Raw genomic sequence first — 15,647 nt, 5'->3', positions numbered from 1 at the left:
AAATGAATGGTTCTGTCTGGAGAGGTAAATGAATGGTTCTGTCTGGAGAGATAAATTAATGGTTCTGTCTGGAGAGGTAAATTAATGGTTCCTGATGAGTTGTCTGGAGAGGTAAATGAATGATTCTGTCTGGAGAGGTAAATTAATGGTTCTGTCTGGAGAGGTAAATGAATGGTTCCTGATGAGTTGTCTGGAGAGGTAAATGAATGGTTCCTGATGAGTTGTCTGGAGAGGTAAATTAATGGTTCTGTCTGGAGAGGTAAATGAATGGTTCTGTCTGGAGAGGTAAATGAATGGTTCCTGATGAGTTGTCTGGAGAGGTAAATGAATGGTTCCTGATGAGTTGTCTGGAGAGGTAAATGAATGGTTCTGTCTGGAGAGGTAAATGAATGGTTCTGTCTGGAGAGTTAAATGAATGGTTCTGTCTGGAGAGGTAAATGAATGGTTCCTGATGAGTTGTCTGGAGAGGTAAAAGAATGATTCCTGATGAGTTGTCTGGAGAGGTAAATGAATGATTCCTGATGAGTTGGCTGGAGAGGTAAATGAATGATTCCTGATGAGTTGTCTGGAGAGGTAAATGAATGGTTCCTGATGAGTTGTCTGGAGAGGTAAATGAATGATTCCTGATGAGTTTTCTGGAGAGGTAAATGAATGGTTCCTGATGAGTTGTCTGGAGAGGTAAATGAATGATTCCTGATGAGTTGTCTGGAGAGGTAAATGAATGATTCCTGATGAGTTGTCTGGAGAGGTAAATGAATGGTTCTGTCTGGAGAGGTAAATGAATGATTCCTGATGAGTTGTCTGGAGAGGTAAATGAATGGTTCTGTCTGGAGAGGTAAATGAATGATTCCTGATGAGTTGTCCGGAGAGGTAAATTAATGGTTCTGTCTGGAGAGGTAAATGAATGGTTCCTGATGAGTTGTCTGGAGAGGTAAATGAATGGTTCTGTCTGGAGAGGTAAATGAATGATTCCTGATGAGTTGGCTGGAGAGGTAAATGAATGATTCCTGATGAGTTGTCTGGAGAGGTAAATTAATGGTTCTGTCTGGAGAGGTAAATGAATGGTTCCTGATGAGTTGTCTGGAGAGGTAAATGAATGGTTCTGTCTGGAGAGGTAAATGAATGATTCCTGATGAGTTGGCTGGAGAGGTAAATGAATGATTCCTGATGAGTTGTCTGGAGAGGTAAATGAATGGTTCCTGATGAGTTGTCTGGAGAGGTAAATGAATGATTCCTGATGAGTTTTCTGGAGAGGTAAATGAATGGTTCCTGATGAGTTGTCTGGAGAGGTAAATGAATGATTCCTGATGAGTTGTCTGGAGAGGTAAATTAATGATTCCTGATGAGTTGTCTGGAGAGGTAAATGAATGGTTCTGTCTGGAGAGGTAAATGAATGATTCCTGATGAGTTGTCTGGAGAGGTAAATGAATGGTTCTGTCTGGAGAGGTAAATGAATGATTCCTGATGAGTTGTCCGGAGAGGTAAATTAATGGTTCTGTCTGGAGAGGTAAATGAATGGTTCCTGATGAGTTGTCTGGAGAGGTAAATGAATGGTTCTGTCTGGAGAGGTAAATGAATGATTCCTGATGAGTTGGCTGGAGAGGTAAATGAATGATTCCTGATGAGTTGTCTGGAGAGGTAAATGAATGGTTCTGTCTGGAGAGGTAAATGAATGATTCTGTCTGGAGAGATAAATGAATGGTTCCTGATGAGTTGTCTGGAGAGGTAAATGAATGGTTCTGTCTGGAGAGGTAAATGAATGGTTCCTGATGAGTTGTCTGGAGAGGTAAATGAATGGTTCTGTCTGGAGAGGTAAATGAATGGTTCCTGATGAGTTGTCTGGAGAGGTAAATGAATGGTTCCTGATGAGTTGTCTGGAGAGGTAAATGAATGGTTCTGTCTGGAGAGGTAAATGAATGGTTCCTGATGAGTTGTCTGGAGAGGTAAATGAATGATTCCTGATGAGTTGGCTGGAGAGGTAAATGAATGATTCCTGATGAGTTGTCTGGAGAGGTAAATGAATGGTTCCTGATGAGTTGTCTGGAGAGGTAAATGAATGATTCCTGATGAGTTGTCTGGAGAGGTAAATGAATGGTTCTGTCTGGAGAGGTAAATGAATGGTTCTGTCTGGAGAGGTAAATGAATGGTTCTGTCTGGAGAGATAAATTAATGGTTCTGTCTGGAGAGGTAAATTAATGGTTCCTGATGAGTTGTCTGGAGAGGTAAATGAATGATTCTGTCTGGAGAGGTAAATTAATGGTTCTGTCTGGAGAGGTAAATGAATGGTTCCTGATGAGTTGTCTGGAGAGGTAAATGAATGGTTCCTGATGAGTTGTCTGGAGAGGTAAATTAATGGTTCTGTCTGGAGAGGTAAATGAATGGTTCTGTCTGGAGAGGTAAATGAATGGTTCCTGATGAGTTGTCTGGAGAGGTAAATGAATGGTTCCTGATGAGTTGTCTGGAGAGGTAAATGAATGGTTCTGTCTGGAGAGGTAAATGAATGGTTCTGTCTGGAGAGTTAAATGAATGGTTCTGTCTGGAGAGGTAAATGAATGGTTCCTGATGAGTTGTCTGGAGAGGTAAATGAATGATTCCTGATGAGTTGTCTGGAGAGGTAAATGAATGATTCCTGATGAGTTGTCTGGAGAGGTAAATGAATGATTCCTGATGAGTTGTCTGGAGAGGTAAATGAATGATTCCTGATGAGTTGTCTGGAGAGGTAAATGAATGGTTCTGTCTGGAGAGGTAAATTAATGGTTCTGTCTGGAGAGGTAAATGAATGATTCCTGATGAGTTGTCTGGAGAGGTAAATGAATGGTTCTGTCTGGAGAGGTAAATTAATGGTTCTGTCTGGAGAGGTAAATTAATGGTTCTGTCTGGAGAGGTAAATGAATGGTTCCTGATGAGTTGTCTGGAGAGGTAAATTAATGGTTCTGTCTGGAGAGGTAAATGAATGGTTCCTGATGAGTTGTCTGGAGAGGTAAATGAATGGTTCTGTCTGGAGAGGTAAATGAATGATTCCTGATGAGTTGTCTGGAGAGGTAAATGAATGATTCCTGATGAGTTGGCTGGAGAGGTAAATGAATGATTCCTGATGAGTTGTCTGGAGAGGTAAATGAATGATTCCTGATGAGTTGTCTGGAGAGGTAAATGAATGGTTCCTGATGAGTTGTCTGGAGAGGTAAATTAATGATTCCTGATGAGTTGTCTGGAGAGGTAAATGAATGATTCCTGATGAGTTGTCTGGAGAGGTAAATGAATGGTTCCTGATGAGTTGTCTGGAGAGGTAAATGAATGATTCCTGATGAGTTGTCTGGAGAGGTAAATGAATGGTTCCTGATGAGTTGTCTGGAGAGGTAAATGAATGATTCCTGATGAGTTGTCTGGAGAGGTAAATGAATGGTTCCTGATGAGTTGTCTGGAGAGGTAAATGAATGATTCCTGATGAGTTGTCTGGAGAGGTAAATGAATGATTCCTGATGAGTTGTCTGGAGAGGTAAATGAATGATTCTGTCTGGAGAGGTAAATTAATGGTTCTGTCTGGAGAGGTAAATGAATGGTTCTGTCTGGAGAGGTAAATGCATGGTTCTGTCTGGAGAGGTAAATGAATGATTCCTGATGAGTTGTCTGGAGAGGTAAATGAATGATTCTGTCTGGAGAGGTAAATGAATGGTTCTGTCTGGAGAGGTAAATGAATGGTTCTGTCTGGAGAGGTAAATGAATGGTTCTGTCTGGAGAGGTAAATGAATGGTTCTGTCTGGAGAGGTAAATGAATGGTTCCTGATGAGTTGTCTGGAGAGGTAAATGAATGATTCTGTCTGGAGAGGTAAATGAATGGTTCTGTCTGGAGAGATAAATGAATGGTTCCTGATGAGTTGTCTGGAGAGGTAAATGAATGGTTCTGTCTGGAGAGGTAAATGAATGGTTCCTGATGAGTTGTCTGGAGAGGTAAATGAATGGTTCTGTCTGGAGAGGTAAATTAATGGTTATGTCTGGAGAGGTAAATTAATGGTTCTGTCTGGAGAGGTAAATTAATGGTTCCTGATGAGTTGTCTGGAGAGGTAAATTAATGGTTCTGTCTGGAGAGGTAAATGAATGGTTCCTGATGAGTTGTCTGGAGAGGTAAATGAATGGTTCTGTCTGGAGAGGTAAATGAATGATTCCTGATGAGTTGGCTGGAGAGGTAAATGAATGATTCCTGATGAGTTGTCTGGAGAGGTAAATGAATGGTTCTGTCTGGAGAGGTAAATGAATGATTCCTGATGAGTTGTCTGGAGAGGTAAATTAATGGTTCTGTCTGGAGAGGTAAATGAATGGTTCCTGATGAGTTGTCTGGAGAGGTAAATGAATGGTTCTGTCTGGAGAGGTAAATGAATGATTCCTGATGAGTTGGCTGGAGAGGTAAATGAATGATTCCTGATGAGTTGTCTGGAGAGGTAAATGAATGGTTCTGTCTGGAGAGGTAAATGAATGATTCCTGATGAGTTGTCTGGAGAGGTAAATTAATGGTTCTGTCTGGAGAGGTAAATGAATGGTTCCTGATGAGTTGTCTGGAGAGGTAAATGAATGGTTCTGTCTGGAGAGGTAAATGAATGATTCCTGATGAGTTGGCTGGAGAGGTAAATGAATGATTCCTGATGAGTTGTCTGGAGAGGTAAATGAATGGTTCCTGATGAGTTGTCTGGAGAGGTAAATGAATGATTCCTGATGAGTTTTCTGGAGAGGTAAATGAATGGTTCCTGATGAGTTGTCTGGAGAGGTAAATGAATGATTCCTGATGAGTTGTCTGGAGAGGTAAATTAATGATTCCTGATGAGTTGTCTGGAGAGGTAAATGAATGGTTCTGTCTGGAGAGGTAAATGAATGATTCCTGATGAGTTGTCTGGAGAGGTAAATGAATGGTTCTGTCTGGAGAGGTAAATGAATGATTCCTGATGAGTTGGCTGGAGAGGTAAATGAATGATTCCTGATGAGTTGTCTGGAGAGGTAAATGAATGGTTCCTGATGAGTTGTCTGGAGAGGTAAATGAATGATTCCTGATGAGTTTTCTGGAGAGGTAAATGAATGGTTCCTGATGAGTTGTCTGGAGAGGTAAATGAATGATTCCTGATGAGTTGTCTGGAGAGGTAAATGAATGATTCCTGATGAGTTGTCTGGAGAGGTAAATGAATGGTTCTGTCTGGAGAGGTAAATGAATGATTCCTGATGAGTTGTCTGGAGAGGTAAATGAATGGTTCTGTCTGGAGAGGTAAATGAATGATTCCTGATGAGTTGTCCGGAGAGGTAAATTAATGGTTCTGTCTGGAGTGGTAAATGAATGGTTCCTGATGAGTTGTCTGGAGAGGTAAATGAATGGTTCTGTCTGGAGAGGTAAATGAATGATTCCTGATGAGTTGGCTGGAGAGGTAAATGAATGATTCCTGATGAGTTGTCTGGAGAGGTAAATGAATGGTTCTGTCTGGAGAGGTAAATGAATGATTCCTGATGAGTTGTCTGGAGAGGTAAATTAATGGTTCTGTCTGGAGAGGTAAATGAATGGTTCCTGATGAGTTGTCTGGAGAGGTAAATGAATGATTCCTGATGAGTTGGCTGGAGAGGTAAATGAATGATTCCTGATGAGTTGTCTGGAGAGGTAAATGAATGGTTCCTGATGAGTTGTCTGGAGAGGTAAATGAATGATTCCTGATGAGTTGTCTGGAGAGGTAAATGAATGGTTCCTGATGAGTTGTCTGGAGAGGTAAATGAATGGTTCTGTCTGGAGAGGTAAATGAATGATTCCTGATGAGTTGTCTGGAGAGGTAAATGAATGGTTCTGTCTGGAGAGGTAAATGAATGGTTCTGTCTGGAGAGGTAAATGAATGGTTCTGTCTGGAGAGATAAATTAATGGTTCTGTCTGGAGAGGTAAATTAATGGTTCCTGATGAGTTGTCTGGAGAGGTAAATGAATGATTCTGTCTGGAGAGGTAAATTAATGGTTCTGTCTGGAGAGGTAAATGAATGGTTCCTGATGAGTTGTCTGGAGAGGTAAATGAATGGTTCCTGATGAGTTGTCTGGAGAGGTAAATTAATGGTTCTGTCTGGAGAGGTAAATGAATGGTTCTGTCTGGAGAGGTAAATGAATGGTTCCTGATGAGTTGTCTGGAGAGGTAAATGAACGGTTCCTGATGAGTTGTCTGGAGAGGTAAATGAATGGTTCCTGATGAGTTGTCTGGAGAGGTAAATGAATGATTCCTGATGAGTTGTCTGGAGAGGTAAATGAATGGTTCCTGATGAGTTGTCTGGAGAGGTAAATGAACGGTTCCTGATGAGTTGTCTGGAGAGGTAAATGAATGGTTCCTGATGAGTTGTCTGGAGAGGTAAATGAATGATTCCTGATGAGTTGTCTGGAGAGGTAAATGAATGGTTCCTGATGAGTTGTCTGGAGAGGTAAATGAATGATTCCTGATGAGTTGTCTGGAGAGGTAAATGAATGGTTCCTGATGAGTTGTCTGGAGAGGTAAATGAACGGTTCCTGATGAGTTGTCTGGAGAGGTAAATGAATGGTTCCTGATGAGTTGTCTGGAGAGGTAAATGAATGATTCCTGATGAGTTGTCTGGAGAGGTAAATGAATGGTTCCTGATGAGTTGTCTGGAGAGGTAAATGAATGGTTCTGTCTGGAGAGGTAAATGAATGATTCCTGATGAGTTGTCTGGAGAGGTAAATGAATGGTTCTGTCTGGAGAGGTAAATGAATGGTTCTGTCTGGAGAGGTAAATGAATGGTTCTGTCTGGAGAGATAAATTAATGGTTCTGTCTGGAGAGGTAAATTAATGGTTCCTGATGAGTTGTCTGGAGAGGTAAATGAATGATTCTGTCTGGAGAGGTAAATTAATGGTTCTGTCTGGAGAGGTAAATGAATGGTTCCTGATGAGTTGTCTGGAGAGGTAAATGAATGGTTCCTGATGAGTTGTCTGGAGAGGTAAATTAATGGTTCTGTCTGGAGAGGTAAATGAATGGTTCTGTCTGGAGAGGTAAATGAATGGTTCCTGATGAGTTGTCTGGAGAGGTAAATGAACGGTTCCTGATGAGTTGTCTGGAGAGGTAAATGAATGGTTCCTGATGAGTTGTCTGGAGAGGTAAATGAATGATTCCTGATGAGTTGTCTGGAGAGGTAAATGAATGGTTCCTGATGAGTTGTCTGGAGAGGTAAATGAACGGTTCCTGATGAGTTGTCTGGAGAGGTAAATGAATGGTTCCTGATGAGTTGTCTGGAGAGGTAAATGAATGATTCCTGATGAGTTGTCTGGAGAGGTAAATGAATGGTTCCTGATGAGTTGTCTGGAGAGGTAAATGAATGATTCCTGATGAGTTGTCTGGAGAGGTAAATGAATGGTTCCTGATGAGTTGTCTGGAGAGGTAAATGAACGGTTCCTGATGAGTTGTCTGGAGAGGTAAATGAATGGTTCCTGATGAGTTGTCTGGAGAGGTAAATGAATGATTCCTGATGAGTTGTCTGGAGAGGTAAATGAATGGTTCCTGATGAGTTGTCTGGAGAGGTAAATGAATGATTCCTGATGAGTTGTCTGGAGAGGTAAATGAATGGTTCCTGATGAGTTGTCTGGAGAGGTAAATGAACGGTTCCTGATGAGTTGTCTGGAGAGGTAAATGAATGATTCCTGATGAGTTGTCTGGAGAGGTAAATGAACGGTTCCTGATGAGTTGTCTGGAGAGGTAAATGAACGGTTCCTGATGAGTTGTCTGGAGAGGTAAATGAACGGTTCCTGCGCTGTAGGAGCTGTATCTACTACGCTTTGTTTCGGGACAAACCGGATCACTCAGAGTTCCAGTGCGATAATTGTTTGCTTGCCGAGGATTATAGGCTTGATGTGGCTTCCTTGATCACACAGGTCGCCAGCCTACATAAGAAACTGAGGAAATTTCTACGCCTGTTCCTGTTCCTTGGATGGTGTTCGCACCGACTGGCCGGTGTTGCCCGGAGTTGGTTCGCCAGGGGAGCCATCTCCTGCCTCTCCTCCCCCATCTGATAGCGGAGTCGAAGGAGCACAGCAAGAGGAGCATGACAATCAACGATGGTTGCATGTCACGAGCTGTGGATGCCAGCACCATCCTGTGAAGCGTGGGAGTGGGTTGGATTTCTAAGTCATTCTCGCCAACCGTGATTTTGGGCAGCTCCGCGGTAAGGAATGTGACAGTTCCTGGTGCTGAAACAATGTCCTACCCCGGAGCTCGGGTAAATGACATTACTAAACAGTTGAAACTGGATTTCAAAGAGCTGATTGACTCTCTGCTAGACACCAATGTAAGACCCATCATATCTGGCCCTGTGCCCTCTCTGAATCGTGTCATTGAACACTTTAGCAGGATTTTTTTTTCTCTTCACAACTGGCTACGTGAATTTTGCAGCTCAATGGGTGTAACTTTTTGTTGACAATATCGATACCTTTTTGAAACAAAACACGTTTTATAAGGAAGATGGGATCCACCCAAATCACTTGGTTTCCTGGATCCTTTCACTGCATTATAAGGCTGCGTTGAGACAATGACTTATCAATGACCCAAGCCCAGCTCAGCTCAGTTAATCCCTACCATTGTGTCGCTGAGTCATCATAATGCTTCAGCAAATGTAGATTACACCAGTGGTGTTGGTAGACACAATGTAAGTAACCTAATGTATGTACCTCTAACTGCCCTGAATGCCTCTGCTGATCCTACAGATATTGTATGCAGCAATCATGTGTCTATGAACCCGATTTATGTTGTTAGCACTAAGCTGGTGTGCCCTAGTAGGATGTCCACTGTGTGCAGCTCACCCTGCACAAACTAACATTAAATAACATGATAATATCTACTTCTGCTAAGCTTCTCAGTAAAGAAATGAAAACAAGCAAGCATCCCAGAAAAGTGCTCAAAATAGCCCACGTTAACATATGTAGCTTAAGAAACAAGGTTCATGAAATGTATAACTTGCTAGTAACAGATCACGTTCATATCCTGACACTCTATGAAACTCAATTAGACATTACCTTTGATACAGTGATAGCAATACAAGGTCATAACATTTACAGAAAATAAATGTGGTGTTGCTGTTTATATTCAGAATCACATTCCTGTAAAGATTAGAGAGGATCTCATGTTAAATACTGTTGAAGTAATATGGCTACAGGTTCATCTGCCTCACCTAAAGCCCATTCTGGTGGGAAGCTGCTGTAGACCACTAAGTGCTAACAGTCAGTATCTAGATAACGTGTGAAATGCTTGACCATGTATGTGATATCAACAGAGAGGTATATTATCTGGGTGATTTAAATATTGACTGGCTTTCATCAAGCTGCCCACTCAAGAAAAAGCTTCAAACTGTAACCAGTGCCTGCAACCTGGTTCAGGTTATCAGTCAACCGACCAGGGTAGTTACAAACAGCACAGGAATGAAATCATGTATTGATCACATCTTTACTAATGCTGCAGACATGCGTTTAAAAGCAGTATCCAGACCCATCAGATGTAGTGATCACAGTATAGTAGCCATATGTAGGAAAACCAAAGTTCCAAAGGCTGGGCCTAATATAGTGTATAAGAGGTCATACAATACGTGTTGGAGTGATTCCTATGGTGTTGATGTAAAGAATATTTGTTGGTCCATGGTGTGTAATGAGAAGCAAACAGATGCTGCACTTAACACATTTATGAAATTGCTTATTCCATTTAGTAATAAGCATGCACCATTTAAAATTAAAATAACTGTAAGAACTGTTAAATCCCTGTGGATTGATGAGGAATTGAAAAAGGGTATGATTGAGAGGGATGAGTCAAAAGGAATGGCTGCACAACCGATTGGCAAACATATTGCACATTGAGAAATCATGTGACTAAACTGAATAAAAAGATAAATGACATAACGAATGATAGTAAAAAGCTTTGGAGCGCCTTTGTCGTGTCTTTGGCATCATTCAACTGAAGACTTATTTATCAAACAACTCTGTAATTATTATTACGCGATTAAACTGATTAATCAAATGTAATTAACTAGGAAGTCGGGGCTCCAAGGAAAATATTCAAATTACAAAGTTATAATTTTCCTAATACAACTTTTCAGATATTTTAATATCTGATCAATTAGTCTTCTTAATTAATGAATTATTTATTTTACCTCACGTCAGTCTCATTCCAAACGTTGTAAATTGTTGGTTATCTGCACGAACCCAGTCTTCACTTTGAGTCATCCATATATAAATTGTCTTAAAACCGTTTATTTACTAAGTAATTCACAGATGCATAACACAAACAAAGTAGATGGTTACAAAGAAATGATAGCGGATGTGCCCTAGTGGACTAAACCGGCATGGCGGCTTGGTAGACAATGTGCCCTAGTGGGCTAAACCGGCATGGCGGCTTGGTAGACAATGTGCCCTAGTGGACTAAACCGGCATGGCGGCTTGGTAGACAATGTGCCCTAGTGGACTAAACCGGCATGGCGGCTTGGTAGACAATGTGCCCTAGTGGACTAAACCGGCATGGCGGCTTGTTAGACAATGTGCCCTAGTGGGCTAAACCGGCATGGCGGCTTGTTAGACAATGTGCCCTAGTGGGCTAAACCGGCATGGCGGCTTGTTAGACAATGTGCCCTAGTGGACTAAACCGGCATGGCGGCTTGGTAGACAAATGTGCATGGCCTAGTGGACTAAACCGGCATGGCGGCTTGGTAGACAATGTGCCCTAGTGGACTAAACCGGCATGGCGGCTTGGTAGACAATGTGCCCTAGTGGGCTAAACCGGCATGGCGGCTTGGTAGACAATGTGCCCTAGTGGGCTAAACCGGCATGGCGGCTTGGTAGACAATGTGCCCTAGTGGACTAAACCGGCATGGCGGCTTGGTAGACAATGTGCCCTAGTGGGCTAAACCGGCATGGCGGCTTGGTAGACAATGTGCCCTAGTGGGCTAAACCGGCATGGCGGCTTGGTAGACAATGTGCCCTAGTGGGCTAAACCGGCATGGCGGCTTGGTAGACAATGTGCCTAGTGGGCTAAACCGGCATGGCGGCTTGGTAGACAATGTGCCCTAGTGGGCTAAACATGGCGGCATGTAGACAATGTGCCCTAGTGGACTAAACCGGCATGGCGGCTTGGTAGACAATGTGCCCTAGTGGGCTAAACCGGCATGGCGGCTTGGTAGACAATGTGCCCTAGTGGGCTAAACCGGCATGGCGGCTTGTTAGACAAAAGGGGAAGTGGGGGTCGACTAAGAAGTCCCAACAGAGTTGATAATTATAACAATTTAAATGCTAATTCTTTGCACATGAACGCTCACTCATTCGGGAACAATTGCAATCAATATATATATTTACGCTCAGTGTGTCGTCGGGATCTCTGTTGAAAAGTTCATTTCTGTTGGAGAGTTTGTCTGCTCTCTCTCTCTCTCTCTCTGTCGTATTTAGAATGGATAGTTCAGAGTGACATTCATCGTTATAGAATAGATGTTTCGGCGATTGTCGGTCTTCGCATTCAATGATACCGAATTCCTAGCTGCAGACTAGTAATTAATATTTCTTTCCTTAATGCATTTATGCTAATCATTTGTGTTTGTGACAAGGTAGGGGTGGAAAACAGAAGATAGCCCTATTTGATAAAATACCAAGTCCATATTATGGCAAGAACAGAGCAAATAAGCAAGTTAAACGACAGTCCATCATTACTTTAAGACACGAAGGTCAGTATGCAGAAAATTTCAAGAACTTTTAAAGTTTCTTCAAGTGCAGTCGCAAACACCATCAACTGGAAGAGCCAGAGTTACCTCTGCTGTAGAGGATACGTTCATTAGAGTTACCAGCCTCAGAAATTACAGCCCAAATAAATGCTTCACAGAGTTCAAGTAACAGACACATCTCAACATCAACTGTTCAGAGGAGACTGCGTGAATCAGCCCTTCATGATCAAATTGCTGCAAAGTAACCACTACTAAAGGACACCAATAATAAGAAGAGACTTGCTTGGCCCAAGAAACACAAGCAATGGGTCCAAATTTGAGATGTTTGATTCCAACCGCCATGTCTTTGTGAGACGCAGATATGGGAACTCCTTCAAGACTGTTGGAAAAGCATTCCAGGTGAAGCTGGTTGAGAGAATGCCAAGAGTGTGCAAAGCTGTCATCAAGGCAAAGGGTGGCTACTTTGAAGAATCTGAAATATAAAATATATTTTGATTTGTTTAACACGTTTTTGTTTACTACATGATCCCATACATGTAATTTCATAGTTTTGATATCTTCACTATAATTCTACAATGTAGAAATTTGTCAAAATAAAGAAAGACCCTTGAATGAGTAAGTGTGTCCAAACTTTTGACTGGTACTGTACGTCTCTAATATGGTCATACAATTGGCAGGATGTTAGGAAGTGCAGCTCCGTTTCCACCTCATTTTGTGGGCAGTGAGCACATAGCCTGTCTTATCGTGAGAGCCAGGTCTCTCTCTCTGTCCGTGTCTCTCTTTGTTTTTCCTCTCATTGTCATTCAACCTCTCAAACAGAAAGACGGCACTCGTCATACATACAGTATAGTACCCATCATACATACAGTATAGTGCCCATCATACATACAGTATAGTACCCGTCATACATACAGTATAGTACCCATCATACATACAGTATAGTGCCCATCATACATACAGTATAGTACCCGTCATACATACAGTATAGTACCCGTCATACATACAGTATAGTACCCATCATGCATACAGTATAGTACCCATCATGCATACAGTATAGTACCCGTCATGCATACAGTATAGTACCCATCATACATACAGTATAGTACCCATCATACATACAGTATAGTACCCGTCATACATACAGTATAGTACCCATCATACATACAGTATAGTACCCATCATACATACAGTATAGTGCCCATCATACATACAGCATAGTACCCGTCATACATACAGTATAGTACCCGTCATACATACAGTATAGTACCCGTCATGCATACAGTATAGTACCCATCATGCATACAGTATAGTACCCGTCATGCATACAGTATAGTACCCATCATACATACAGTATAGTACCCATCATACATACAGTATAGTGCCCATCATACATACAGTATAGTACCCATCATACATACAGTATAGTACCCGTCATACATACAGTATAGTACCCATCATACATACAGTATAGTACCCGTCATACATACAGTATAGTACCCATCATGCATACAGTATAGTACCCATCATGCATACAGTATAGTACCCGTCATACATACAGTATAGTACCCATCATGCATACAGTATAGTACCCATCATGCATACAGCATAGTACCCGTCATACATACAGTATAGTACCCGTCATGCATACAGTATAGTACCCATCATACATACAGTATAGTACCCATCATACATACGGTATAGTACCCATCATACATACAGTATAGTACCCATCATACATACAGTATAGTACCCATCATACATACGGTATAGTACCCATCATACAGACAGTATAGTACCCATCATACAGACAGTATAGTACCCATCATACAGACGGTATAGTACCCATCATACAGACGGTATAGTACCCATCATACAGACGGTATAGTACCCATCATACATACAGTATAGTACCCATCATACATACAGTATAGTACCCATCATACATACGGTATAGTACCCATCATACAGACAGTATAGTACCCATCATACAGACAGTATAGTACCCATCATACAGACGGTATAGTACCCATCATACAGACGGTATAGTACCCATCATACAGACGGTATAGTACCCATCATACATACAGTATAGTACCCATCATACAGACGGTATAGTACCCATCATACAGACAGTATATAGTACCCATCATACAGACGGTATAGTACCCATCATACATACAGTATATAGTACCCATCATACAGACAGTATAGTACCCATCATACATACAGTATAGTACCCATCATACATACAGTATATAGTACCCATCATACAGACAGTATAGTACCCATCATACAGACAGTATAGTACCCATCATACAGACGGTATAGTACCCATCATACAGACGGTATAGTACCCATCATACAGACGGTATAGTACCCATCATACAGACGGTATAGTACCCATCATACAGACAGTATAGTACCCATCATACAGACGGTATAGTACCCATCATACAGACAGTATAGTACCCATCATACAGACAGTATAGTACCCATCATACAGACAGTATAGTACCCATCATACAGACAGTATATAGTACCCATCATACAGACAGTATATAGTACCCATCATACAGACGGTATAGTACCCATCATACATACAGTATAGTACCCATCATACAGACAGTATAGTACCCATCATACAGACAGTATAGTACCCATCATACAGACAGTATAGTACCCATCATACAGACAGTATATAGTACCCATCATACAGACAGTATAGTACCCATCATACAGACAGTATAGTACCCATCATACAGACAGTATAGTACCCGTCATACAGACAGTATAGTACCCGTCATACAGACAGTATAGTACCCGTCATGCATACAGTATAGTACCCGTCATGCATACAGTATAGTACCCGTCATACAGACAGTATAGTACCCGTCATACAGACAGTATAGTACCCATCATACATACAGTATAGTACCCATCGCTGCTGTGGGTGTATATCTGTAACTTCTGCCACTCTGCATGACTGCTGTAGACATAAAGAATAAACAGATACTGTATCTCCATAGAGACGTCTCTCATCATGTCTGTTGCAGCTGCTGCAGTCTCCCGAGGTCAAGGAGGATGCAGTCCTCTGTTGTTCTATGGAGGTATGTACTCTTCATATTCTGTCTATTCTGTCCTGTACGTCAACACACTCTTCACTGAAGCCTCTTACAGTACACATCAGTCCTTTGTATATTAATGAACAGAGAGGCAGTAGACACTGTATGTTATTCAGCCCAAGCCAGTTGTAGTCAGGCTGTTGTCTGTCTGGATGTAGTGAAGGAATCTTTCTGTCTCAGCATGAATTATAGATTGACACTGAGGTAGTGTAGAGGCTACGAACAGAGTCTGAAACTAGTTTGCAGACTAGAGACTAGAGCCTGGAGCTGGGTTGGAGATCAGAGGAGGGCTGGGGAGGAGCTCTGTTCAAGGCAGAGAAAGAGAGAGCACGAGGGCAGGGCAGGGCAGGGAAGGTGACCTGTCAGGCCAGCTCTAAGAAGTCTGCCAGCTGTAGTGGAGATAATCACTAATTGTTTGAATTCCTCCAGAATTTTCACGTTGTTTTGTATGGGAATTTGAGATTATCAGAAGGACAGACAGGCCAAGGTTCCTATAATGGGACTCCATCCTTCCATCAGATAGATTGACAGCCCCACACTGAAGCTAGCCAACCAGCCCTGTCCCTTAGACAGACACCCCCACTCAGAAGCTAGCCAACCAGCCCCATACCTTAGACAGACACCCCCACTCTGAAGCTAGCCAACCAGTCTCTTAGTCACACCCCCCACTCTGAAGCTAGCCAACCAGTCTCTTATTCACACCCCCCCCACTCTGAAACTAGCCAACCAGTCTCTTAGTCACACCCCCACTCTGAAACTAGCCAACCAGTCTCTTAGTTACCCCCCCACTCTGAAGCTAGCCCACCAGTCTCTTAGTCACACCC

The 15,647-nt window shown here is 42.0% G+C and overlaps 1 protein-coding gene across 1 annotated transcript in view; it reads left to right on the top strand.

Annotated features, from left to right (window-relative positions):
• Positions 1-15,647, top strand: part of ctif (CBP80/20-dependent translation initiation factor) — a 224,797-nt gene that overhangs the window by 201,104 nt on the left and 8,046 nt on the right. Inside the window, 1 exon segment of the mRNA XM_065007588.1 lies at positions 14,755-14,808. Coding sequence (XP_064863660.1) covers positions 14,755-14,808 — 54 coding nt within the window.

Source organism: Oncorhynchus nerka, linkage group LG22 (assembly GCF_034236695.1).
Source record: "Oncorhynchus nerka isolate Pitt River linkage group LG22, Oner_Uvic_2.0, whole genome shotgun sequence".
NCBI classification, from domain to species: domain Eukaryota; kingdom Metazoa; phylum Chordata; class Actinopteri; order Salmoniformes; family Salmonidae; genus Oncorhynchus; species Oncorhynchus nerka.
The sequence above is the reverse complement of the archived record's forward strand: the minus strand, read 5'-3'. Positions and strand labels throughout refer to the sequence as shown.